A 27,187-nucleotide genomic window follows, 5' to 3' on the forward strand; every position below is an offset into this window, starting at 1 on the left:
GGTTTCTCATCTTCTCAGCCCCTCACCATTGGTCTGCCCTGAGGCAGAGTTCTTCACCTCTCTTTTCTGACTATACCCATTCCCTTCATATGTAAAGACTTGAGAAAACCACCAAGAGGCTGACTCTCCTGAGTTCCACACTCGTCTAGCCCCCTTACCCACTCCCTCTCACTTACTAATAGGCAACTTGAGCTTATTACTCCCCAAAGGGAGGTCCTAATCTCTCCACCCAGTGTCCTCGTATCAGTGGATGGTAACTCTGTCTTCCACTTCCTCAGGTCCAAACCTTGGATTCATCTTTGATTCCGCTTTTTGTCTCATACCCTGTATCTGATCTATCAGCAAATCCTGTTGGATCTACCTTCATAATAAATAGGCTCTGAACACTGTTCCCTCCCTGGTCTAGGCCACCAGGATCTCTCTCTTGGATTCATGCAGTTGCCTCTCAGCTGGCCTTCCCCTTCCCATCTCTAGGTGCCTGCCTCTCATCCACAGAGCACTCAGTGATCATTTTAAGCTTCAGTTAGATCATGCTGTCCACTGCTCAACACTCTCCGAAGGCTGCCTGTGCCACTCAGTCCTTACACTCGCCCACAGGCCTTCTAGGAGCTAACTAAGCCTGTCACCTCTCTGATCTTATTTCCTCCTGCGCCCCAGCTTTGCTCCCAGGGCTCCAGCTGACCCTGTGACAGAAGGGCAGTGATCTGAGTCCCTCTTTGGCCTCCATGCTATTCATCCCATTCCCCAGGCAAGCTCCTGTCTCTGGGCCTTTGTATTGGTGACTCCCTCCTGCCAGAACACTCCTCCTTCGGGTACCCCGTGTGCTCCCACTTTCCCTGCCTTCAAGTCTCTGATTTAATGTTACCCTCTCACGAGACCTTTCCTGACCACCCATATAAACTTTACAGTCCTCTACTGCTTTATTTATAGCACTGATCACATTGTAACGTGTCACGTAATTATGTTTTGTCATTTCTCCCATTAGAACACGTGTGAGAGCAGGGGTTTTTGTCTGTCATTTTGTCTCCAGGGCCCAGAACAGTGCCTGGCACACAGATACTTAACAGATGCATGAATGAATAGGAGATGCTTGGTTTTCCTGGCAAGAACAGTTCTTAGGTCTGTGATGGGCTATTGAGAAAGATGTGAAAGTGGAAATCCTACGAGGAGGCCTCCCTTCAATAAAGCTCCTCCAGATTTAGCACTCACCCAGTGCTAAAGGTGGCTGTGACCCCAGATTAAAATGGCCAGTGGCAGTGAGGCTTTGCATTGACACGTGACTCAGCTGTGCCTTGTGTGACCCCCACTGTCCTCACCTCTTCTCACTGAGAGACAGGCCCAACCTTTTACATGTACAAACCCAGTACAGTCTGGGCAGTTTCAGTTGCTTCCTCAAACGTCCTCTCATTTGGGCCTGACAGCAAGCCCTTGGGCTGGGCTTGGATTAGGTCCTGGTGCAGATGAGGGCCTCGCCTCACTGCCCTCCTGTCACAGGCCAGCCGGCTGGGCCAAGAGCCAGCCCCAGCTGTTCTGCCTGCTGCCCTGTTGCTGATAACTTCCAGAAGATGACATTATGTTTCAAGTCAAGAGCTAATCACGAGAGCCTTGAGGGTGTGCGAAGTAAGAATTTTATTTCATAAGTAAAGCAAAGAGGTAGGACCAGTAATCAGTCCCTTTGGTATTTACCCAAACTTTGTCCTTTTATAAAAGGAAGTTCATAAAAAATACTCCTTAAATCAGCCTTTGGTACCCTGCGAGGGCCAGCGTTAGTTAATTCATTTTTCTTTTTGTCACAAAGTGGGAAGGGTACATGAATCTGCCTAATGTTGTATGGAACACTTCTATTTTTAATACAGTATGTTTTCCATCCAGGACAGTTCTCACCTTTATCTTAAGATGCAGGTATTGGAGAAGTACAGAAAGAAATGAAAACCTTTGTCAGATGAAGAGTCTGGATTCACTGGTAGAAACTGAAGTCCTCAACCCCATGAGGGACCCCTAGGTCCTTGGGGAAGGGCTGGTGTTTGTTGAACGGGCTGCCTGTCACATCGGTGAGGCAGGGTCTCTGACAAAGCTTGAGAGGTTAACTATTCCCCACAACTGTTTGGAATATTGCAGAAAATTCTGGATGTCTATACATTTGTGGGCCCAGAGGCTTGTGGCAGCTACAGGCCCAGGGTTGTGTTTGATTTGTGATTTCTGTCTTGGTGGCAGACCCCTGAGGAGCTGGATGACTCAGACTTTGAGACGGAAGACTTTGATGTCAGAAGCAGAACAAGCGTGCAGACAGAAGATGATCAGCTGATAGCTGGCCAGAGTGCCCGGGTAAGGACCGGCTTTAAGTTGTCCTGCAGACCTTCCCTGTCTGTCTCTGGTCTTGGCTTTTTCATCTTCAGGATCTTACTATTGAGAACACTTTCTTCTCTAGCTTTCTCTGGCAGTAGGATTGAGGATAACCTAAATTGTGGCACCTGCTAGTTGATTGTAGGTTCCTCCAAAATGTCTCCTCGGCAGGGCAGAAGCATGGGCCGCCTCAGCTGCGCCCTGGGGCTTTGGTTTATGAAGAGCCCTGAGTCAGGAAAGCCCTAGAAGCTAGTTAATGCAATGTTTGTTAAAAGGATAGTGAAACTCAAAAAAGATTGCTGTCTTTGCCTATCTCAGAGATACCATGGGCATGAACTATTTAATTATTCATGGTCTTAAAAAAAAAACCCAACAGTGGTACATTCAGGAAAATCAGAGCCATTGCATTCATTGGAATCATTAATCTTCAATCAGTTGCATTTATGTTTTTGGGAGGATGCCAAGAAATATTTCTAAGGAGTCTTTTTTCACCCCTTAGAAATCATTTTGAACAGCGAGTACACCCCTGCTTTAAGCTGCACTTGGTCCTGAGCACTTTGGAAAGCTGAGTGGAGAGGAGCCTAAGGCCCCAAGTCTGTGACTTGAGGTGGGCAACAGGCATCTGGGTGCTGCTGTGATGAGGTTTAAATGCCGTCTCAGCAGCTAAAATGTATACTCTGCAGCAGCTTCTCTTCTGCCTGACTGCCTTTAAAATACACTTCTAAAACTACTTATATGTTACCTGGAAAGGCTAGAGATGTAATGTGGCGATAGCAACAGGGCCTGCCCGGGACAGGGCTCTGCGCATTAGCCTGTCCCTCCTCTTCTCCCCAGGCCCTGAGGCCTCAGAGGATGAAACTTCTAAAGAATTAAGTTAAGCAGGTTCTGTCCCTGTGCAGGTATGATCACAAAGCTTCTACAGTAGCCTTCTACTCAGTTTTTCTCCACACTAAAGCTGGTTCCGGTAAGTGGATCGGGAATACAAGCTGCCGAAAACTTCTGTGCAAAATGAGAAGAAACGGCCCTTCAGGCAAAATGAAACCTTATTAAAGCATTATCCTATGTATGTCATAGATTGCTTGGTGGAAAGATTCTTGGCTGATGCACTGTGAGAACTTCATATTCTCTTTATGTAAGAGCTTTCTGTGCTTCTGATTGCAGGCGATCATGGCTCAGCTTCCCCAGGAGCAAAAAGCAAAGATTGCAGAACAGGTGGCCAGCTTCCAGGAAGAAAAGAGCAAGCTGGATGCCGAAGTGTCCAAGTGGGACGACAGTGGTAATGACATCATCGTGCTGGCCAAGCAGATGTGCATGATCATGATGGAGATGACGGACTTTACCCGGTAAGCAGTGCCGGGGCCCCACTACCTGCACAGAGGGGAGGCCCGCCTCTCCACAGGTCACCTCACAGGCAGGACCTGCTGCTCTGTACACACTTCTTTTCTGTTCATCTCCAACTACAAGGCTTCAATTACAGTGATCCATCTTCCCTTTTTTCAGAGGTAAAGGACCACTCAAAAACACATCAGATGTGATCAGTGCTGCCAAGAAAATTGCTGAGGCAGGATCCAGGATGGATAAGCTTGGCCGCACCATCGCAGACCATGTAAGTGGCAGACTTGCCATGTGGACCTCAGAGTTCATCCTGGGACTCAGGCAGCCCAGTGGCAACAACAGTATTTTTCATGAGATACAGTGCGTTTTCCATCTCAAAGAATGTTCTTAATTCACCAACCTGCTTGATTAATACCAGCATAGATTTTTAAGGCTTTCTGAATTCTTGTTTCTTATTTTGACAAGTTTTATAAGGCAGGTCCCGTTTGCATTAAAGCACATCTCTGGAGGAGGTGTGTATGTCCTGAAATCTTTCCTTGGTTGACAGCTAAAACTAGCCTATTTATTATCTCTCAGCTCTCTTTAGGACTTCACCTCCGGGCAGGAGCTAATTCTGCAGGGCTTAAAAATTCACTGAAACCAGGTGTATTAGAGCCTTTCCTTGTAGATTTGTATCATGTACGAATCAGGAGCCTCTTTGACTAGTGATTTGGAAGGTTAACGTACCCAAATGGGGACAGACTTCTGTAACCTCAACCACCCAGACCTCATCCCTTTATTCTGTGTATTAGTACGTCCCCCCAAAATGGTTCCTACCTCCTGGAAAGTTTACAATAACATTTCCTTCGATATTCCAAGACATCAGAGATGCCATTTCCCAGCTGTAGTTACAACCCTTCCCACTCCTTTCCCTGAAGTATCCAGACGCTCAGGGCTGCAGGATGAGTGACACTGGTTCCTCATCTGTGTAAGTTTCATCTGTGAAGAGAGCTGTCTGCAAACTCTAGCCAAAGATTCAGAAGTCATCCTGTACTCCCCTCTTTCTGATCCTGAGCCCTGGCCACACGTATCTAGACACCATCTGGTCATTTCTTCCCTGCAGCCACCAGCTGAGTCCTGACGTGCAGGGCCCATGTCTGCACTGCCCTGGCCTCTCCTCTCCCCACATTCCATCCTCAACACAGTGGCCAACGTGGTTCTGTATGATTGGCTTAAAATGCAAATGTTTGTGGCTCTGCTGTGCTTCATTAGCTTCTTAGAATAAAATTCTAAATCTCCAGCATGGTCTGCTGGCTTGTTATACCACCCTCTCACTCACTGCATCCCAACCTCATAGGAGGTGCTATAAACACTTGATAGGTGTTCTGTTTCCTTTTCTGGGTAAAGTCCAAAAAAGACTGGTCAGGACCTCACCGCCCCCAAGTGCTCTTCTTGCTTTGGCTCACTTGTTCTCCATCTTTGCCTGAAAGGGCTCTCCTTTCATCAGGTGTTTACCAGGTGCATCATAACTGAGCAGATAAAGCCCCCCTGAGCAGAAGAGCTATTTGGATGGTTATCACCTAGCTCACAGCACTCTGACTTTTCTCCAGAACCAGACTCTCACTTGCTGAGGCTTTTTCTTACTTTCACGGGCAGGGCCTGCAGCAGAGCTAGGGCTCCGACTGTCTCAGGTAATTGGGTAACTGCTCTCTCTTGCCCTTTGCTGCTGGTGGCACACTGAGCCTTTGAGAAATAGCCTTGGGGGTGGGGTGTGTTTGGGCTGAGCTTAGAGTGCTTGGTGTTAAATCCTCTCTCCCATCAGTGCCCAGACTCGGCCTGCAAGCAGGACCTGCTGGCCTACCTGCAGCGCATCGCCCTGTACTGCCACCAACTCAACATCTGTAGCAAAGTCAAGGCTGAGGTGCAGAATCTTGGTGGGGAGCTGGTCGTCTCTGGGGTAAGTTTCATCTGTGAAGAGAGTTAGTCAGTGTGAAGGTGCTGGGGAGTGTGCTAGGGAAACCCGCAAGTTTCTTTCTGAGTCCTGAGAGGCCAAGGGCTACATGTTGGCTGCTGAATTTCTTAGCATAGTTGGTGAAAGCTGGGACCCCTTATTGTGGGGAGAGGGGAGAGGTCATTTTCCTCCTGCCCGAGCTGGAACCGTAAGTATCTGTGTACCTGTGTCGTCCTTTCGATCAATATTGTGCACAAGTGTCATGAATCAAAGCAACCTCTACCAGAATGTATCAGAGAATAATATATTTGTTGTTGGCATCATCACTTTGTTCTCCCGCTTTCAAGCTCATTACTTACCCAAATTTCTCATTTTCATTTCCTTCATCATAAGAATCTACATTAATCACTTCCAAACCCAGACAAGGTTTTAGGTCATATTTTGCTCCCGCCCTCTGAGAGTGGAGACCATGGCTTTTGTTACTTTGGGGAGCGACCTTCAAAACATAAAAACCAAGTAATCTACATGGTAACTGAAATAGAAGGTTGGCACACATCCTTCCTAGGAAGTAGCAGATTTCCACTAAGTTAACCTAGGATAACTGTGTTCTAAGAGCAAAAAATATGACACAAAGTTATAATTAAAAGGAAACTAATCTAGAAAAAACTGGTAGGAAAGGTGGTAAAGTTGCTTGTGCTTTCGTCAATTAAAGTAGCTGCTTTTAGGCAGTTCTTGGATTGGCTGTGGTCAGGGGCTAGGAAATTTCAATTTGGTCAGAAGCACATGGGGAGCTTTCAGAGTTTGAGTCACTATCCAATCACACTAAGCCAGAATGCTGAGGCATCTGTTTGGCAGTGGTTGAAAACCACTGACTTAGCAGATCTTTGAGTTGTAGACAGACCAGCTGTACTAGGGAGCCCTAGCACCCCCCTGGTGGGGACAGGATGGTTATGATGTTGTTCCTGAGGGAAACAACATCACAACCAGCTGCTTGTGACCAGAGCAGCTAAGCTGATAAATGAAAACTACAGTGCCTACTTCAGGGGTCCACTGTACTTACCTGGGAGGGGAGGGGAGAGGCTCTGTCCTGTCCTGTCCAGGATGGCTGACTTAATGCTGCCTCTGTCTGTTCACGGGGTTTGTGGCTCACTCAAAGATTTTGGCAGATTTTTCCCCAATTTGTTTGAGTGAACAAAAACTTGTTGGGGGTGGGGGTAAGTAAGTAAGGTAACAGTAGCTTGCTTTCTTTTTTCCCCCATTTCTTCTGAGCAATGAATTAAGCTATAATATGAGATCTCCTGCTCACTGGAACCCACATTTCACTCAACAAACAGCTGCTGGACACTTTCTCCATGAAAGAACTTGCACCAGGCAAGGGGGACACAGCAGGGGACAATACCCTGTCTCCTGCCCTGGTGCAGCCTAAAGCCTGGTGTTGTGGCCTAGATTCTGGAGCTGAAATGCCTGGGTTCAATTCCCAGTTTTACCACTAACTAGCTGTGTGGCCTTGGGCAAGTTACTTAACCTCTCTGGGTTTCAGTGTCCTCATCGGTAAAATGGAGATCATCGTTGTACTTCTCTCACAGAGATGTTGTGACTTTTTTTTTTTTTTCGGTGGAGGTACTGGGGATTGAACCCAGGACCTTGTGCGTACTAAGCATACTCTCTACCACTAAGCTATACCCTCCCCCCATAGCTTACATTTTTATTACTCCTCCCTTCTTCAAAAGATCTGAAACAGCCATTTTCAGAGTATTTGGTAAGAGCAGCCAGCCGTTGGGAGAGTTAATCAGGAATGGGGCTGTGGCCTTGGCCTGGCCAGGAGGGATGGGGACTCCCCTGTCAGTCCACACTAGACCCAGGCCCATGGGTGCACATGGGGCTGGAGGTCAGGCCTCTGCTACTCACTGCCCCATCTGTGCCTCTTAGGTGGACAGCGCCATGTCCCTGATCCAGGCTGCCAAGAACTTGATGAACGCTGTGGTGCAGACAGTGAAGGCATCCTATGTGGCCTCCACCAAGTATCAGAAGTCTCAGGGTATGGCTTCTCTCAACCTCCCTGCTGTGTCTTGGAAGATGAAGGCACCTGAGAAAAAGCCCTTGGTGAAGAGAGAGAAACAGGATGAGACACAGACCAAGATTAAACGGGCATCTCAGAAGAAGCACGTGAACCCTGTGCAGGCCCTCAGTGAGTTCAAAGCCATGGACAGTATTTAAGGCTGCCCCCTCATCCCTCTAATGATCAGTCACTGTTCTTCACTCACATGTATTTGCTAAATAGAACACTGATGTTAGATTCCATAGGGAAATGGCAGATTTCAAACCTGGCCAATTTTACAAGGACATACTTGTGTTTAAGTTGGTCAGAAATACTTTTAGAATTCAGGAGCATATATCTAGCTATATTTTTTATAAGCTTAAATAAAAACTCTATAACCAAAGAGACTCCACATTAACTTTTTAGTAACACTGTTGACCAAGTTGTGATGCCCGTCCTTAGTGGTGGCATTAGGGCTTTGAGAGAAGGGGGGGGTCTGACTCCACCTTGGTTCAGGGAGGGGGCTTCCACCAGCCCCAGGTTCCAGCAGTTTGGCTGGTATTAAATGACCAAAGACAGACAACCCAGAGTAAGCAGCCCGAGTGTCATAGGAGGCTGGCCCTGGAGAAGGAAACAGTCCCAGAAAGGCCTTCAGAGGGGCAAACCACATGAAACTCAGTAAAAGATAATGTGTCATGAAGAAAACTATGATTCTCTATGAGATGAGAATTTTAATGCATGGTTACCATTACTAACATACCGTGCTGCAGGACATTAATAAAGTTGCTTTTTTCAGGCTACAATGCTGTGATGCTGTAATCAGAACATGCCTTTCTCCCTCTCTTCAGCTTCAAATGCAAATTCATCATTGGGCTCACTTGTAATAACTGCAGCGTCTCCTGCCTTGGGCTTGCAACAGAAACCTGACAAAACAATGTGTGCTTAGGCGATAATTTAGACTTTACCTTATTTGTGATTACTATAGTGATTACTATAGCTACAAGGTATAATTTTACTATCTTATTTAAACTTTTATGAATTTGAATGTTTCCTACACTAACTTTTCCCAATAAAGTCCACTATGAAACCAAGGCTGAGGGACCGAAATCATTTTCTTTGCCTTCCAGCAGAGTCGAATTTCACATTACATGAGTCTCCTGGATTCGCCCATAGCATGTGCAGTGCTCTGGGCCCTCCTGCCGTCCCTCTCCCCCTGGTGCTGCACAGCCTTGCAGCTTCTGGACCAGCCCAGCAGGGAGGGCCATGCCCACCATGGGAATTCTCGTGTCCTTGTTTCAAGGTGCGGGTCAGAACTTCGGGGATGTCACACCCCCATCCTCTTGCACCTGTACCATGATAATGACTGGCTTAACAATAACAAACTTCAACCCCATGTCCCTTCCTAGCAGACATCTTCACCTGAAGCAGAACTCCCTAAAGAGATATGTGTAGCCCTGGTCTCCTCTTCCTTCGCTGTCATTCCATCAGCGCCTGGCCCAACCATTCTACTGCTGTCCTCCACACCATCAGACAGACTGGTTCTTTCATCGTCTCCCTCCTATTATCCTCGCCGTGTTAGTGATCCAAATGATCATGCCCTCCCTTCTGAAACCCTCTCACTTGTCCTCATTCTGGTTTTGTCTTCCTTTTTAGGTACCCCTCCCCCACCTCTTCCAGGTTGTTCAAAGAGTCCCTGGGCCTCTTCTCTTGTTCTGCTCACTCTTCTGAGCTCAACCAGACTCCTGCTTTAAATACCATCCAAATGCCGACTTCTCCTGGAACCGGACTTTCCTGTCTGCCTCAAACTCTCCACTTGGATGTCTTAATAAATATCTCAAACTGGACCTATCCAAATTCTTAAAAATGTATGCTGGGTCCAACTACACCCACTCTGTTGGCTATTACCTGGTCTAAGCCCTCATCATTGTATTCGTTTCTATTACTATGTAACAAACTTGCCCTAAAACTTAGCAGCTAAGACAACAAAAGTCACCCTCACCGTTTCTGAAGGTCAAGAATCCAGTAGCGGTTCTGACTGGGGTGGGGGGGTTGTCTCTGGAGGGGCTGCAGTCTGATAGCTTGATGAGCTGGCAGATCTGCTTCCAGGCTCCTTCGCATGGCCGTTGGCAGAAGGCCTGGGTGCGTGCCACATGGGCCTTCTCGTTGAGCAGCTCACAACATGGCAGGCAGCTGGCTTCCCCAGAGTGAATGATCCAAGAGAATGGCAGCCAGAAAGCAGCCACAGTGTTTTTTAAAACCTGATCTCAAAAGCGGTACGCCATCCCTCCTGCAGTACTCTGTTGGTGACATAGACCACCCCTGGTCCATAATGGGAGAGGACAACACCTGGAGGCACATGCCAGGAAGTGGCTCCCACAATCATCTGTATGTGGACCATTGCAGTAACCTCCCTCCTCCCCGGAAGGTTTCCCTGATTGTCCTGTTCCCCAGGGCATCCACAGTAATCCCTTATATAAGACAAGTCAGAGCATGTCATTCTTTTAGCATAAACCTTCCATGTGGCTTCCATGTTCCTCAGTACAAGCCAAAGCCCTAAATGATGGGTATGGCCTCTTGCCATCTCTGGCTTTTCCTCTCACTGTCCTTTGTCATTCACCCTTTGCATGTGTGGTTCCACTTTACCCACAGATACACCTGTGCCTTCTCAGAATCTCTTTTGAGGTGTCTTGTCAAAAGTCCCCTCATTAGAAAGACCTGATAAATCTTTACTCTGCCCTCATTGCTCATAGTGTTGAACTAATTACACATCCGTTTGTTTCACTGTAACCATCACAAGGACAGGAAGCCTTATTTTCTTATTACTGGCTCTTCAATGCCAAGGACACAGTGAATGGCTACCCTCAGGACCCCTCGTGGGGCCGGTGCTCAGGCAGGCGCTGGCCTTCCTTTCCTCGGTCCCTCCTCTTGGCTGACTCACAGGATCCAAGCTGACTACTGGAACATTCACGTGCCTTTTGTTGCCATCAGTTTGTCACACTCCAAAATTGTCTTTCAAGCTTCAGATCCACTTCTGCTTCACCTGATCTGCTAACATCCTACAGCCCTGCACCCCAGCACCAGTTTCCCATCCAGTCTACCTCCCCACTCAACCCTTCTGCTTCTCTTAAAGAGACCAAGCCCTACCCTCATCTGGATTCCCTCCTCCCTCAGCCCCAGGCATCCATTATCCATTCTCCATCTAGTGACAAAAGCAGCTCCCCAAAACACCTAGAGTGCAGCCTCTGCTTAACACTGACCTGCGCCTGCCTCTGCAGTGTCTGGTACTGTGACCCTGCCCTGTGCACCCACACTGCCCCCTGGAGGCGATTCCTGGGACGCCCCCATGCTCTCCCCATGAGCCCATCTCTTGAACGTCCCCTGGTCATCACCTTTGCCATCCCAACCTTAATACCATTATGTACTTAAAAAGGCTAACTTACGTTGCGTTGCCTCCTCCTAAGCAGTATTTATGAAATCTTGTTTGATGTGCTACATTTTTTCTAATACACATTAAAATAACAATGTTAGTAAATACTTGTTCACTTACCACCTAAAATCATCCCTCGCACCACAATGGGAAACAATGGCCCACAGCCGTGCCTGCTTACCAGGCCTCAGCTCTGCCCTCTCGGCCACGGCATGTTGTGTCACAGCGTCTGCTCCAGGGACTGTCCTGCATTCCTTTGGGAAACAGTTAACGTTGATCTTGGTCACCCCATCACCCAGCAAAGGGCCCGGCGCATGCTTGAGAAACAGTTGTTAAACCACTCAAATGATTCAGTGCTTTAAACCAATCAATCAGGATATACTGTTAACAGAAAGCAGGCTGCTGCCTGGGATCCTCCTCCGTCCTCAGAGACCATGATCTAAAGCAGTGTGGCCTGGGTTGAGTGTAAGGGAGACTCACCGCACCGTGTCCTTGGGGAGCATTCGCTCCTGCCCCTTGGCCACCACTGAGGGGACTGTCTTCCCTCGTATCTTGAGGCTTCTTGCTTCTCAGCCAGAGCAGCTGTGACCCTCTGTCACCTCCCTCAGTGACACGTCCTGGCCAGTACCTCCCCGAGGGTGCCTCACCAGCCTGGCATTCTAGGCCTGGCCGCCCCTCACACCCACTCTGACCACGACCTGCACACAGGGTGGGCAGGGCCCAGCTCTCCTTGCTGACAGCAGCTGCCCTCCCCCTGCCCTGCTAACCACCCCGCGGAACCTCCCATAGCTCCTGGGCAGACATTTCAAAGGCCCCACCTCACCTCTGCAGCCTTAATCCTCACAGCTTACCCTCTCTCCACCCACCCCACTGAAGGAAGAGAGAAGCTGCCACATGCTAGGCACACCCAGAGCCCGTGTCAGGCCTTTACCCACATCCCCTCTTCACCATTTCATCTTTACAATCTGTGAGGTGTCGGTCCTGTTACTGCCCCTCAAACTTTACAGCTGAGGAAACTGACTCAGAGGTGGAGACCCTCACCCAAGTCCTACAGCTGACAAGCCTCTCAGCCTCAAGATCCAGTCCCTAGAGAGCCCCCAGGTTCTGACCATCCCTGTGGAGCTGCAGAGGGAAGCGCAGGGGCCTATGCCCCGAGCCTTCCTCCCAGGAGGCTGAGGAGGCAGGCAGATGAGAACTCCCTCCTGCTCCTCTGCATCCCTACACAGGACCTCAGGACTCTGCCTGTCAGGATGCGGGAATTCTCCAGGCTTCGGTTAAGGCCATCCCTGGACTTCTCACTGGATCCTTACCCACTAAGGACTTTGCCCCTTAATTCTCCCGTTTCCTGCCTCTCCAAGTTTTCCTTCCCCCTGGATCTTCCTTAACAGCAAGCAAAACACATTCTGGTAGCTCCCAGAGTTAAGAGAAAGAAAGCTTTTTCTGAGTCCCTGTCTCCCCTCCCCTTACACAGAACTTCTCAGACTCGTCTCCACTGCCCGCCTCCAATCTCCCCTCTCTGTCCAGCCCTCCTCTCAGTAGCGCATGATGCTGGTGGCCACTCCCTCCCTGGCACACCTCTAAATTTCCACCCACCTCCCTTCACTGAATCCCAGCCCTCTTCTCCTTTACCAGCTCTTTCTCTTGACCTGTTATGCTGAGGTACGTGGTTCAGGCCTCCAACCTTGGTCCTCTTCTCAAACGTTAATTCCAGAGCAGTGGTTTGCTGGTTAATGTGCAACAACCAGCCTTTCAGGGTGGGGTTGGGATGGGTTGCATATATACCCATACCTTCGTTTGTCATACATTTCACTCCTATAAAGGAAATGTAGCATACAGTTTACCAGTGACAAAATATGCAATATCCTTTAAATTCCACATGGCCTACTGATTCTCACCAAAGGTTTTCACTAACTTTTGCTGAAATCTTGCAACCGCAGCATAGCCAACCTATGGCTGCAACTGAGAAACAAGTCTAGTTCTGACGTGAATGTTGGTTTACCTTAAGGAGTAAAAAAGTAAAACAACAAAAATATATGTGGGAATTTCACTTGTTTGTCAGTGAGTACTTCTTTGCAGGATTATAGTTGTCAAATACACTAAGACAATTTCCTCAATTTCCTGTGCAATCTATAGATGACACACACTAAGTTTAACATTAACCTTTTCTTATTTTCTTATGCCTATACAATTCACAGAACAATTAAGCCTTAATTTGTAGCATTTCCCAATTTCCATGGTGTTAATACTCCCACTGCATCAGATTTCCAGCCACAAGTGATGTCCTGAAGGTGGAGGTGGGAAGGGATGCACATCCACCACCAGAAACACCAATGTAAGTCATCTCAGGAGCACAAGCAACAGTCAAATGTTAGGAAAGGATATGTTTTGAGTATTTACTACCTTGAAAATTTTTAGCTGTAAATTTATACAGAGTAAAATTCACTTTTTGGTGCACAATTCTGAGTTTTAACACATGCGAAGAGTCGTGTAACCACCACCACAATCAAGACACAGAACAGTTCCAGCACCGTCCCCAAGATTCCGCTGTGCTACCCCAGTGTCGTGGAAACATCCCGTAAATCCTGGCAAAGCCCTTTCTCTACAGTTCTGCCTTTTGAAGAATGTCATGTAAATGGAGAACAATATGTAGCCTTTTCAATCCGGCTTCTTTCACTCAGAAAATGCATCTGAGATGCGTGGGTCTGCCGTGCACAGCAGGCCATTCCTTCCCACCGTGGGCAGAAGCAGTGCAGGGATGACCATGCTGGTCCATCCACCCCCAGGGAAGGAAGGCACATTTGAACTCTTCCTAGTTTCTTTTTTTCCTTTACAAGTAAAACTGATGTAAGTATTTCAGTACAAGTTTTTGTGTAAACAAAGATTTTCATTTATCTTGGGTAAATACCTAGGGGTGAGACTGGGTTACTGCATGATTAGTATATGTTGAACTTTATTAGAAATCACCAACCTGTTTCCCACAGCGGCTGCATCATCTGTGTTCCCACAGTGAATGAGCATTCCAGTTGCTCTGAATCCTCACCCGCACGGGGTATTGTCAGGTTGGTTGTTCAGGTTTTCCTTTTTTTAGCCACTTTAACAGGTGTCTAGACATGCCTTGCTGTGGTTTTAATTTGCATTTCCCTAAAAACTAATGAGGCTGAGCATCTTTTCACTTACCTGTCATTTGTACATCTTTGCTGAAATGTCTTTTCAAATTCTTTGGCTTTTTTTTTTCTTTTTCTTAATTGGGCTGACTGTTTTCTTGTTGATGAGTTTTGAGGATTCCTTATATATTCTGGATACAAGTCCTTTGTCACATATGTAATTGGCAAGTATTTTCTCCTTGTTTGTGGCTTGTCTTTTTCTTTCACAGAACAAGTTTTTAACTATGATGTAATTCAACTTACCAATTTTTAACTTTATGAATTGTGCTTTTGGTGTTATAACTAAGAACTCTACCTAACAAAAGGTCACAAATATTTCTCTTCTATTTTCTTCTAAAAGTTGTTATAATTTTCCATTTAGGTCTGTATTTGGTTTTGAGTTAAATTTGTACAAGATGACAGATATGGGTCAAGGTTCATTTTTTAAACACGGCTGTCCATTGCTGCTGCATCGTTTCTTGAGGATGATTCTTTCTCCACTGAAGTGTCTCTGCACTTTTGTCAACTCAATGGACTACATTTGTGTGGGTATATATCTGAACTCTGTTGTGATTTATTCATCTATGTGTCTATTTTTTTGACCAATGCCACACCATCTTGATTACTATAGCTTTGTCGTAAGCCTTAAATCAGCTAGTCTGAGTAAGTCCTCCAAATTTATTCCTCTTCTTTAAAGTTGTTTTAGCTATTCCAATTCCTTTGCATTTCCATAAAATATTCAAATCACACTCTTGATATCTAAAAAATTCCTGCTGAGATTGCAATAAGTCAATTTTGGGTGGACTGATATCTTAATACTGAGTCTTCCAACCTATGAACTCAGTATGTCTATTTAGATGTTTTATAGTTTTCAGCATAAAAATCCTGCACATTATTCTGTTAGATTTATACATATTTCATTTGTTTCAATGCTACTGTCAATCATATTGTTTTTTAAATTTCATTTCTAATTGTATATAGAAATACAGTTGATTTTTGTATGTTGACCAATGAATTTGCTAAACTTACTGCTAGTCTAGGAGGGTTTTTTTTCTGGTACATTCCATGGGATTTTCTACATTGACAATCATGTTATCTGTCACTAGAGACAGTTTTATTTCTTCTTTTTCAATCTGTATGTCTTTTATTTCATTTTCTTGCCTGACTGCAATGCCCAGGACTCTTGATAACACTGAAAATAAGATGTGAGAGGGGACATTCTTGCCTTGTTCCCAGTCTTAGAAAGAAAGAAGTCAGTCTTAGATCATTAAGTTTGAGGTCTATTGTAGGTGTTCATGTGGATTCCCTTCAGGTTAAGAAAGTTCCCTTCTATTCCTAATTCACGGAGAGTTTTTATCAAGAATGGATACTGAATTTTGTCAAATTTTTTTCTGCATCTATTGGGATGACCATGTGGCTTTTTCCTCTTTAGTCTGTTTATATGGTGATCTGCGTTGAACTCGTCTTGCTTCCCCAGAATAAATGTATTCTTTTATATATTGCTACATTTGATTTGTGAATATTCTGTTGAGGAGTTCTGCCCTGAGGATTCTGAGAGGGACCTTAGAAAAATCTAAAAATCTAAAGTTCTTACCACTACCTCCAAGATACTCCTCTCCAATACCAACTTCTTCACTTACAAAGGATACTGGTTGTAGCTTTTTAACATCTTTCCCCACCCAAAGGGGAAGCAGAGAAGGGCTCTTTTTAGACCTGTGGAAAACAATCAATGATAAATTGCATGGTGGAACCAGAACCCACACCCATGCAGCCTGAGCCTGAGCCTCAGACCTGGGTCACACAGCTGCCTGTCTCCTAGGAGGGTCTGCTAAGGGCCCAGGACCAGGAAGTCAGGGGTGCAGGATGAATCTGGATGAGGCCAATGAGGAGACAGACTGCAGACCAAACTTCACCCTCCCTGATGCCTTGTTTGTGTATATATGAAGTGGGGAAAGGGGCAGAAGCAGTCAGTCCTATCACCCAGCTGTGGGTTCAGCAACCTGGCAATGGTCTGGCTCCCCTCTATGTAACCCCGATATGCTCTTTCCTTGGCCCCAGGGACCCCTGAAAGAACTGGTGGTTCAAAGTCTCTTTCTGCTTTACAGCTATGCTATTTTGTGCAGCATACCTAAGGGCAGCAGAGTTACTGGAGTCCTCAATCAGGCCTCTTCTAGTGTCACTCCTTCCATGGGGACTCCTTCCCATATCCCAGATCAGACCCGACCCTGGTGGTTATGGAAGCCTCAAGGGCTCCAGGATCCCTAGCCCTGGCCTGATGCTACCCTAGGGGTCTCTCAAAGGCCTCCTTCCACAGCTCCCTATGTTTTTGCCAGCCTTCGCCCTAACAGTGCACCTGCTCCCACAGCCTCAGTGCTCACCTCTGCCAGGAAGAGGCCCAGACCAGACTCGTTCCCAGCTGCAACCTCCCCTCTTTCCTTGTGCCAGGGCAGTCCTACCCACCCTGCCTCACTGTTTCCCTTTCTGAAATCCACCTGCAGAGTCTCCTGACACCATCTTTAAAGTGACTCTTGGCCTTGGCCTTAGCCAAGCCACAGCACCTCCTTTTTGGACCCTGCCCTGCCATGCCATAGAACAGCTGCTCCACCGTCTCTCCTCCCTGCTCCCTCACTGCCTGTCAAGTCAAAACAATCTTCTTCTGAGCTATACATTCAAACTTTCTACAGCATGGTCAGCCCAGCAAATCCCAGCTCTGTTACTCACAAGGTATGTGACCTCAGGCAGCTCTCTGGGCCATGTCTTCCTCATCTGTAAAATGTACTTCAAAGGCTATTGAGAGGTTTTAAAGGCAGTGAGGCAGTAGGTATCCAGCACTTCATAGACTTTGGGTCTGATCCCCACTATGCCCAAGCCCTAAGGAATCCTACCCTGGCTAAACAGGCTCCTGTGCAGCCAGCAGCTCTCCCAGGCTTCCTATGTGTTGTGGCATGACGTGGGCAGGAGAGGGCCTGAGGCTGAGCAAAGTGACTGCAGGGGAGGCAGCCATGAACTTATCCCAGGTTTCTGTGGGCCTCAGTTTCCCCTCAGCTCAGTGAAGCTGAGATTTCTACAAGAAAAGCCAGGATGGGGAGATTTCTACATAGAGGCTGGGAGGGGTTGCTTGAGCAGCAGGAGTGAGCCTCTGGTGCACTGGGAAGGGCTGAAAAACAAACGCACCAGAATCCAAATCAGGAAAGCTCAGAGCAGTGGTTGCCGTGGCAACCTGCAGCAGGCTCCCAGCCTGGCGCTCAGCCTCTCTAGGGTGGGGGCCAAGACTTGTCAGGCTCGGCTGCCCCTGCCTTCACCAGCTCTGTGCAGCTCAGCAGGGACACAGGAGAGGGGCAAGGGCACAAAGAGGCACCTCCGCCCCATCAGGTGGGCCCTGCAGGCCTGGGCTCCCACTACCAGCTTTAGGGAGATGACTCCTCTCCCACTCCTTGCCCAGAGCAAGGCCTATTCCCTGCGTGTGGAGATGCCCTCAGGCTTCCTCCAGTGGTCTCAAAGCAACCATGTGGGCACAGGGTAGAGGGGGCAGTGAGGTGATTCCCCAGAGCTCCCATCATAGCTGGGTAAGGGAGGGGACAAGCACGAGGTCCAGGCACTGGTGTAGTGCTTTATGTACATTTTCTCTCATTCCCCTTTGGCAGATCAGAAAAGAGGTTCAGGGAAGTTAAGTGACTTCCCAAAGTCACAGAGCCGCTGGGTGGTAAAGAGCTGGCTCCAAGCTGGGGTTTTCCAACTCCTGGACCCAGACCCTTCCCACAGGGCCTGTTACTGGATGCCCTGGACAGACTATCCAGCACGTCATCAGGGGACCCAACAATCACCACGGGGTTGTGCACAGTCTGCACACACAGAGGAAACAGACAATGGCCTTCATGCCTCCGTTTTAATGGCCAAACCAGCACTGCCCAGATGATGCCCATACCCCAGTAGGGAAGTCCTCCCTCCTGCCTGGTATCTCCTCACAAGCCCACCCAAGCTGGTGCCCTTTAGCCTTACTAGCAGCATCCCAGTCCAGTCCAAGTGTCAGCCTCATCTCAGCTCCTTCAGCAAGCTGTTGATAGAGCCCAGGAGTTCCCGGAAGTAGCCCTCATCCTCGCCGTCTTGGAGCTCCAGGGCAGCCAGTGCCTGGTACTCAGCCTGCAGGCTGACCAGCGTCCTGCTGAGCTGGGGGTCCTGACAGTAGCGGTCCCGACAGGTGGCCAGGAGGGCAACCAGCGTCTGCAGCACCTTTTCTCGGGCATCGTGCTCTGGCAGTGCCAGGAGGTGGGCAGTGATCTCGCACCAGCCCTGTTCCCGAAGGCCTGGCAGAAGGTGCACCTGGCGATACTGCTGAAGTTTCTCTGGGGACGTCTCCTGGGTCAGCTCAGCCTCCTCCTCAGCAAACATCTGCCATCCGCACGGCCAGGTGGCAGGGGTATGGGAGGGGTAAAGAACACACAGATAGCAGTTAGCTCTGCCCTTCAGACTTGAAGGCACGTGGCCGACCCATGAATCGGCACCCTCTTCTTCCATCCCCTTCATGGGAGAAATCAACTGGATTCATGGCTTCACATGTGCTCCCCAACCCATCCAAATGTCCACCCAACTGTCCATCCATCCACTCATCAAAAACAACTGTGCAATGTGCCAGGTGCTGGAAAAACCAAGATGGAGACCTAGTCCCTGTCCTCAAGGAGCTCAGGATCTAGCAGGAGAATAAAAACGAACTGAACAATTCCTACATAGCAGGATGCATTTAGTCCAGCAGGGTAGGGTGGAGGCAGACAGTCTGCATTCAAATTCCTGTTCCACCACGGACAGCTGAATGACCTCTGGCTGGCACTTAGCCTGCCTGTGACCCAACGTCATCACCTCTTACATAGAAGTGATGTGACCCCTTCAGGACTGTTGGGAGGACTCAGTGAGACAGTGAACATGCAGCCAGTCAGTGCCCAGCACCAAGAGCACACCAACAGTGTGAGCTTTGCCATCAAGTATTAACTATACCTTCTGCACCTCAACAAATGTTAGCTGTGCCAGCAGCATCAGAATCATACCACCGTACTGATCCACTCCCTCAGGGGAGTTAGGACACAGGGGACAACAGAGGATGGCATTTCCCTGAGTCTTGAGGGGCGTGTGGGAGTTGTCCAAGAAGACAGGGGTGGAGGGTCCACACACAGAGGCAGGTTGTGACAACAGGCCTGGGCCCGCCTCATGTTTGAAGAGTGGCAGGTTGTTCTGGTGGATGAGGCATGAGGGTCAGGCTGGGGCCCAGTGTCCCTCCAAAGAGGGTGGCCACTACGCTGAGGGCCTGGGGAGCTGAGGAAAGTTTGGGCAGGAAGTCACATGCATAGCATATGTCTGTTAAGTGCAGAATCCCAGCCCCAGCAGCCTACAGTGGGTACCAATCCTGCCAGGCTCTAGAGGCAGGAAAGGAAACACCTGAAACCTGATAAGTTACCAGCTTATTTCAAATGTTGGATGAAGGCTATGTAGAGATGGAGGGTTGGAAGTGGTTAGAGATGTCCCCCATTGATTGTACTAAATATATCTGCAAGAAGAAAGGAATCACTGCTCTAACTCCAGCAGGGGAAGAGGATGGGGAAGACAAGAGGGAAGCCCAGGAAAAGACTGGGGACCACAGTGGACCACCTGCTGGTACTGGAGCCCATGGAGCTGGGAGAGGAAGCAGGGGAGGGGAGGGGTTCATCATCCTGGGACAGAAAAGGCTGAGAAGGATCTGGTAGTCCTTCCCTAACCTACTCCCAAGTCCTGCCTGCTCCACCTCCAAAACACATCCCAATCCTCACTGCACTTCTGCAGTCCGCTGCCTCCGCTCCCAGCCTACTTCTTCCAGTCTCCCAACTGCAGACAGTGCGACCCAGCCCCAAACCCTTCACAACTTGGCATTTTTGATGACAAATAATGACTCCTTTCCCTGGGACTTCAAGGCTCTGCAGGATCTGCACCTCCCCACATACGTCCTCACTCTGGCACCATTCACATAAACTCACCCCCAGGGCCTACGCAGGTGCAGCTCCCACTCTGAGGCACACTGTCACCCAATACCAACTCCACAGTCAAACTGACTCACCCCTCAGATCTTAGCACCTCCCCTGACTCCCCAGAGAGGTCATAATCATAAGCCGCCATAGCCTACATGTTCTAGGAGATTCTCTGATAAATGTCTGCCCAAAAACACCAGGAGGGAAGGGACCATGGACTTGGCACAACATCAGGCAGGGCAGACACCCAGTCAACACTTGTGGAAGGAACCAGTGGGCAGGTCACCCCTGTGGCCATTCAGCTCCACGGAGGCATAAGAGGATGTGGGCTCATGAGCACAGGCAAGTGTCCCATCTCTGCAGGAGCCCAGATGTCAGGACACAGTCTCTCAGTAGAGGCCCTGTCAAGAGCCAACAGACAGAGGAAGAAATGCCTGGGGTCCGGCAGACTGCAGAAGGGATATGCCTGTGAGCCAAGGACCCCAACAATCTGAGAGGTAGATCCACATTCTATGGGCATTCCAAAGTTCAGCTGCTACCTCCTCACACCAGTGATGCCCTCAAGGCCCATGGTATCCCCTTTGGCAACCTGATACACCTCTACTTTCAGGCATTTCTGGATCCATCCCTGGGTGGACTAGTTCTTCATTCTTTCTGAGAAACCACAAGGACAGAGATGTCCTGACTGCCTCAAGAATACAGTATGGTTGCCATCTGTCCTCTGGCTGAAAGTCCTCCACCATACTCCTGTAGGAAGATGGCTGTCTCTGTACTGTTTGCAGAGAGACACTAGTTCCTCTGTGATCTTCACAGCACCCCTAAGACTCAAAGGCAGACTCCTGGGGCCAGCTGACTCAGAGCAGCTTTGGTAAGACTGCCAGCAGTAGCTCTCCAGGTATGAGCCACTATACCCCACTATACCAGGGCTTGGGGCAGCAAGGCACCAGAGGAGAGTAATGGGTTTCTCCTGGGAAATGCCAAGCCAATGTACACGTCCTTCCCCAGGCTCGCTGGCCCACTCCCAGGATGTCAACTGTGCCCAGGCCTTATTAATTGGATGTGAGCAGCACATGGTTGCCTGTTCTTCTCAGAAACCAGGTTTCTGCAGCTTGGAGGAGTGGAACAAGGCGGGTGGAGAGAAGGGGGAAGTGAAGAGAGAGAGAGACTAAGAAACAAGACAGGCCAGAGAGACAGAGAGGCAGAGTGAGTGAGTGCACACACACAAAAGCAAATAGCTGAACTGAGAAGCAGTGACAGGCAACCCCGATCCTCAGCCTGAGGCTTGGGGGAGGGGTGTGCAGCGCAGAGAGGGTAGGGACGAAGGGCTGGGCCCCTCTGCCTCCAGCCTTCAGCAGTGGTTGCAGTGGCTGCCCAGCCCTGCTCCATTAATCCACAGTCTGCTGTAGGGAGTGTGGCCCCAGAGAGACAGCTGAGCAAACCCTGCCAATGCTCTCTGCAGCAGCTGAATTAAGAATCAGGCCTGGATGGTTTTACCCTCTTCTTAATTAAGTCACTTCAGGCTCACAAAGACCAAAGTGAGCTGTGTAGCAAGTCTTCTCCCAGGCGGCAAGCCCTGGGGGTCCCTTGGGCCCTTGAGGGCAGCCATTCTGAGTGTCTGCCCAGAGCCAAAGCTCCCAGAGGAGGCACCTCCAGGTTTCTAGAATCTTAAGATTCAGCATCATTCCAGCCTCTGCCTCCTCAGTCTCCTGGCTGCTCTGACGGCTTCCAGGCACAGCCACTCCATCCCACCTGTACCTTGGCACCCCAACCCTATGCTTCAGCCAAGTGACCCTTCATTCTACGAAGGGCTGATCTTGGCTATTTCTGGCCTTCAGTCATGATGACCCCTTATCAAACTGACCCATGTGCGTGCATACTTGACCCTGCTCACTGCCAGCACTCTCTTCTCCCCTCCTGCTCATCAGCCCTCAGGTTTTAGCTCAGTAGTCACTTCCCAAAGGACATCTGACCTGACGTCTCAGAAATTCTGGGCTCCACAGCATCCCAGTCTGCCCATCTCAGGGCTGGCATGTTTGCTCAAGAGTACTCAGCTATGAGGGTGGAGGGATGGACTGAAGAGATGGGGGACGGGAAGGATCAAATGGCCAGAAGCAAACATAAAGCAAAGTTCAGGGAGGCAGGGCAGGCCTAGGCACTCACCTTCTCAGTGACCAGGTCATAGAGCAAGGTAACCACGCGCACGGCCAGCACCTCCATGCCTTTCTCCTGGACCAGACTTCTCAAAACGTGCAGGCCCCCCAGCTTCAGGAACTGCTGCTGGGCATACGGGAAGTGTCGTAGTAGGGAGCACAGTGCAAACAGGACCTGGGGAGGCAGAGATCCAGAAGGGTGAGGGGCCATACAGATCTGGCCCTCCCCCAAGGCCAGGAAAAGGCAGCCAGAGGCGCCCCAATTTCCCCAGTCCAGCCCCCATTCTTCCTGGCCCCACCTACCACCCTCAGGTATAGCTATACCCCAGGACCCAGGTCTGTGAGAGTGAGGGGAGACATCAGACACCTCCAACATTACCCAGTGGACAAACAGAGGCCCAGGGCAGGAAGCCAGAGTGTTGGAGCTGAGACTGCACCATGGGTTGAACCCAGGCCTCCAGATGCTTCAGCATGCTGTAGTGCTGCTTTAGGGGATGGAGACATCTGCCCTACGCCACCTAGAAGATGACCAGTCAAGCCCCCAAGAATGATGTGCACAGCCTGGAAAGGAACCCTTGCCTTTTAGGGTCCACAGAGGTGCCGGGGTCTGGGTAGGAAAAAGGGAAGAGAAACGTACCTTCTTCTTTGCAGTGAGGGGCTGCTCCGTGGCCAGGATGACCAGCAACTTCTGCAGGGCTCCCCCCTCAATGGCCTCCACTTGGACCTTTGGGTTGCTGGGGGGAAACACACAGGAAAGTATGACTTCGCACCTACTTGGGGGCACATGCCTGTGACCAACCCAGGTTAGGCAGGGGTCTGGTCCCCTTGGGGTATGGAGCTCCTCGAGCACAGGGCCAGGGACCCCTTCCTCTCTCTCTGCCATCCTGGGTGGCGCACAAAGACATCACAGAGTAAACGCTTGTGGGAGGAAGGCAGGAAGAAAGAACAAGATCCAGGGAGCCTCTGAATCCCTGAGTAGATCCTAAAACAGGACCAACCCAGCTGCCTTCCTGCTGGACTCTCCACTCCAAGACAATAGCTACTGTGATTGTCCCTGTGTCTCAGAGCTCAGCACAGAGCCTGCCATGTCGTAGGGCCCTGGACAATAGGGAATGTGCAAATAAACACACGTGTACAACCATGACTGTACCAACCAACAACGAGCAACATGGAAACACTCAAAACCCAGAGCTGCCTCTGGAACTCCATTCCCGATTCTGGGCTGGAGAAAGCTCAGGAGCTTCAGTCGAACATTTCAGGCACAGCTGTCCTGGATGAAAGGATGGGGGCCTGGAGGGTGAGACCTTCTCTAGGGCTGAGCACCAAATGGTGGACATGGTGATATGATCTTACTTTCTAAGATCAAATTGGTCATCAATTAAGGAGCAAGTGCCAAGCACAGGGACCCGTATAGTTAGGCCCTCGAGAAAGGTCAAGATTCTCTCAGCAGTAGCTTATGAGGCCTCAGAAAAGAAAGTTGGTGGGAATGTAAAAAGCCTGAGACCAGCAGCAAGGGGAGGGGCCAGGCCAGAGGTCAGATGGTGGCTGTCACGTGCACCCAGACAGCAAGCACACAAAGGGCACCATGTCTCTACCTGCCTCTGGCTGCCCTATCTCAGCACAACCACCAAAAAGCACCCTGGGAGACCCCAGAAGGACCTGTTCCTCCTACCCCTGAACCCTGGGGGGCCTCACAGTATCCTGGAGAGTGAGGCAGAGTACAGACAAAACAGAGAGAGTTGACTCTTGGCTGGAAACCCAGGAAAGGGGAAGCAGGTAATCAGCAGTGCACACTGCTGCTCACAAGAGAGGGCCTGGCCCACAGCACAGCAGGCACTCCCTAAGAGCTGACCGGTTGGTATGGAAATGGGGCCCAAGTGAGTCCTCAGTGGTCCACCCTCTCCTACCAGGCATCAGCTTCAAGGTTCAAAGCAGACTTAGACACAGATCCAGTTTTCCTACTGTAAAATGGGAGGCACCTGTGTCTCTCTGCATCCTCTCTGCAGAAAGGACGTGCAGGGTGTGTGCCAGCCTGTCCTACTGCAATTCCACTTGTGTCTGAGGAGCAGCCTGGAGATGGGCTGGGGTCCCTGGGGAAGCAGGCTGACAGCTCCTCTCTAGAACAGGCAGGTGGGCGCTGATGTAGGGGGCCTGGGAGCTGAGCCTCTGCCCTGTCCCCCGTTCCCACAACTAGAGAAAGGCAGCTGCTCCATCAAAGCGTGAGCTAATTAGGGCTGTCTCTGCCATCATGTGCCTGAGGAACACTCACCCGCAACAGGCAGGGTCTAGGAAAAGAAGATGAGCACGCTGAGAAATTCACACAAACGTCAAATGCTGCCTCCCAAGGAAGGGGGACTGCGAGGCCCAGCATCGTATCAGCCTCAGGGAGCAGCATCGGGGAGCCCATCCCCAGAGGCCCTCAGAACAGCAGACACGCCCTCCAAAGACAGCACCTGAAGCTTCGTCCTTGTCTACAGATCTGCTGAGAACAAGACCCAGAGATGAGAATCACCTGACCAGCCCCAGAAGACAAGATCAGACAGGAATCGAGGGGCCTCCAAGGAGACCCAGCCTGAGCAGTTCTAGAGCAGAGCAGCAGCCCTGTCACCAAAATGAGGCAGTGCTGGGGGAGGGGCGAGACATATGCAAAGACTAGGACTTTGCCCACCCAGGTCTCACCTGGTAGGGGAGAGAAGACTCAAATCCCTAAAGAAATCAAAGTACAGACAAGAAACTACCTGGGGCAAAAGGGGAGGACACACACTGTGTAGGCAAGGATCCTTCAGAGAAAGAATAAGTCAATGAGAATAAACAAAAGATTCCAAAAGCCAAGAAGAGAAAAGGCTTCTCTGGTACTTGTGTCACAGGAGACCTGATGTGGGTTAGAGAGGGCCAGATAGCACTCTGCCCCAGCAGGGATCTAGAGGCACTGCCAGGCAGTCCTCAGAGAAGCCCCACATGTAGGACAGATCCTTGGGGACACTAAGCATGTTCTCTGCCATGCAACAACACTGAACAAGCCAGGCTCCACATGTATGAGAGACACCACACCATCATATTCCACTTAGAGGTTTCAGAGTGAATGAATGAATGACTATGTTACTTTAGGCCAGATCAGGTGACTCTGAACCTAAGGTCTGTGGGGGTTCAGAGAAAGAATAGGAAAGTCTGGTCTGGAAGAGCCAGGAGGGCTGCCTGGGAGAGGAGAGACTGCAGGAGGCTGGGATTAACAGGTGAGGAAGACAGCATGTGCTCAGGGAACAGCAGGAGCGTGTACAGAAAGGCTAGGAGATCATTCAGTGGAAGGCGGCCCTGAAGAGTCATGGAAAATGGGGCTGAGAAGTGCAGATGACACCTGACACCAGGGCAGGTCAGGAGGTCTGCTGGCAGGGACTGAGGAGGGGTGACACAGGACCCAGATCCTGCCCAGCAAGCGGAAACTGCTCCTGTTTCTCCTCCCTCAGTCCATAAAACAAGTGCATGCAGCGCACACAGACACCAGGGGAGACCCAGGAAGACAGCCTTCCTCAGGACAGTGACCCCAAGAAGGGTAGGAGATGAGCGGGGGGGACACTCTGAGCCAGGCATAGCCCACCACTCCCAGGTCAGGCTGGCGCTGCTATGTGATGTGTATCTATTATCTGCCCAGGATCCCTTCTTCCTCACCTGGCAGACACCCTTCTCCTCTGCTGCCTCTACCACTCCTTGTGGTCCTGATGGGGTGGGTCCCAATCCCACAGAACACAAGGGAGGGCCCGTGGCCCAATGCTGCCTCATCATAGCTCCCCATCACCATGGCCTCAGTAGTCACCCAGGACTGGGCAATCAGAGCCCTCAGTCTTTTACACTGGAGTCAAGACAGACAGAAGTTCTCTTTTCCATAAGGTAGGCTGCTATAAGCCAGCAGCACCTACAGCCATGCTGTAGCCAGGTCCCGGATATCCCATCCTCACCCATCCCACCCTACCCCCAAGGAAAGAAGCCCATTTAGAGTAGGAGAGAATAGCTCTAACACAAGAGAAGTAAACCAGAGAGAGAAAGATAAAGCCAGGTGTCTTCTGCCACTTGCCAAAATCATTTTCATAAGGCAGTAAATCTACCTTTTCACCTGTAGTAGAGCCCTGAAGGACCTGGGTAAGTAGAGCAGGACCATGGGCCAAAAGTGGTCGAGTGGTTGAATGTGGCCAAGTGCGACATCAGTAGCCCTGGGCTTATACCCTAAGCAACCTTTCCTCCTAACCAGCTAGAGTGAGAGCACCCACGTAACTCTGAGCCTTACCTGAGCCTTCAGGGCTTCACTAGCTCCAGGGACCCTCAGAGGTTCCACACAATACCCTTCTGAAAACAGCCTTTTAGTGATGCCCAGTCAAGTGGCTGAGAAAATGCAGGAGGAGGAGAGTGGGAAAGACCTGGCTAGCACTTCCAGATGGCACTGAGTCCATCCAGGCAGGGACAGAAGAGAAGGGAATTTACTGAGCAACCTGTCCTGGAGGGCATAATCTCTTTCTCCCCAGGCAGCTCAGTCTTGGGCTTTGAATGCTCAGTGCCGCATGCTTTGGGGGAGGAAATGCCCAAAACAGCTCAGAGCAATAGGGGATGTGCAAGGACCAGGGTCTGGAGCACTTACGGTGAGAATCCTGTCAACTATGGCCGATGACCTTGGGCAAGTCCCTTCACTTCAGTTTCCTCACTAGGAGGCAGAGCTGAAACTACCTTGTGTTAAAGATAGAATAGCTAATGAATGCCAAAATGCCAGCCAATGCATTGTGATTGAAAGATTCTAATTACAGTGGGTTTGCTACACCAAGAGCCCAGACCATATTCAGCCCAG

The 27,187-nt window shown here is 49.7% G+C and overlaps 2 protein-coding genes and 1 long non-coding RNA gene across 6 annotated transcripts in view; 1 reads left to right on the forward strand and 2 right to left on the reverse strand.

Moving 5' to 3' along the window:
• Positions 1–8,737, forward strand: part of CTNNA1 (catenin alpha 1) — a 154,203-nt gene extending 145,466 nt beyond the window's left edge. Inside the window, exons 14-18 of the mRNA XM_032476845.1 lie at positions 2,215–2,325; positions 3,505–3,686; positions 3,844–3,949; positions 5,480–5,614; positions 7,538–8,737. Of these exons, the coding sequence (XP_032332736.1) occupies positions 2,215–2,325; positions 3,505–3,686; positions 3,844–3,949; positions 5,480–5,614; positions 7,538–7,825 (822 nt within the window). The 3' untranslated portion in view covers positions 7,826–8,737. The remainder of the gene's footprint in view (positions 1–2,214; positions 2,326–3,504; positions 3,687–3,843; positions 3,950–5,479; positions 5,615–7,537) is intronic.
• On the reverse strand, positions 8,375–16,429 carry LOC116662727. The gene is made up of 2 exons (XR_004318736.1): positions 12,703–16,429; positions 8,375–11,327 (listed from the first exon to the last, which is right to left on the reverse strand). It is a non-coding gene; the product is annotated as an uncharacterized LOC116662727 (long non-coding RNA).
• Positions 16,430–18,083: 1,654 nt separating this feature from the next.
• The window catches only part of SIL1 (SIL1 nucleotide exchange factor), a 210,392-nt gene continuing 201,288 nt past the window's right edge, over positions 18,084–27,187 (reverse strand). For 3 of the 4 annotated variants that reach the window (XM_006180347.3, XM_032476848.1, XM_032476847.1), the window contains 3 exons: positions 22,994–23,090; positions 22,367–22,531; positions 18,084–18,605 (listed from right to left, as the gene is read on the reverse strand). In XM_006180347.3, coding sequence (XP_006180409.1) covers positions 18,249–18,605; positions 22,367–22,531; positions 22,994–23,090 — 619 coding nt within the window. In that variant the 3' untranslated portion in view covers positions 18,084–18,248. The remainder of the gene's footprint in view (positions 18,606–22,366; positions 22,532–22,993; positions 23,091–27,187) is intronic. The other variant, XR_004318735.1, reaches the window with a different exon arrangement.

This window comes from Camelus ferus, chromosome 3, assembly GCF_009834535.1.
Source record: "Camelus ferus isolate YT-003-E chromosome 3, BCGSAC_Cfer_1.0, whole genome shotgun sequence".
Classification (NCBI taxonomy): Eukaryota; Metazoa; Chordata; class Mammalia; order Artiodactyla; family Camelidae; genus Camelus; species Camelus ferus.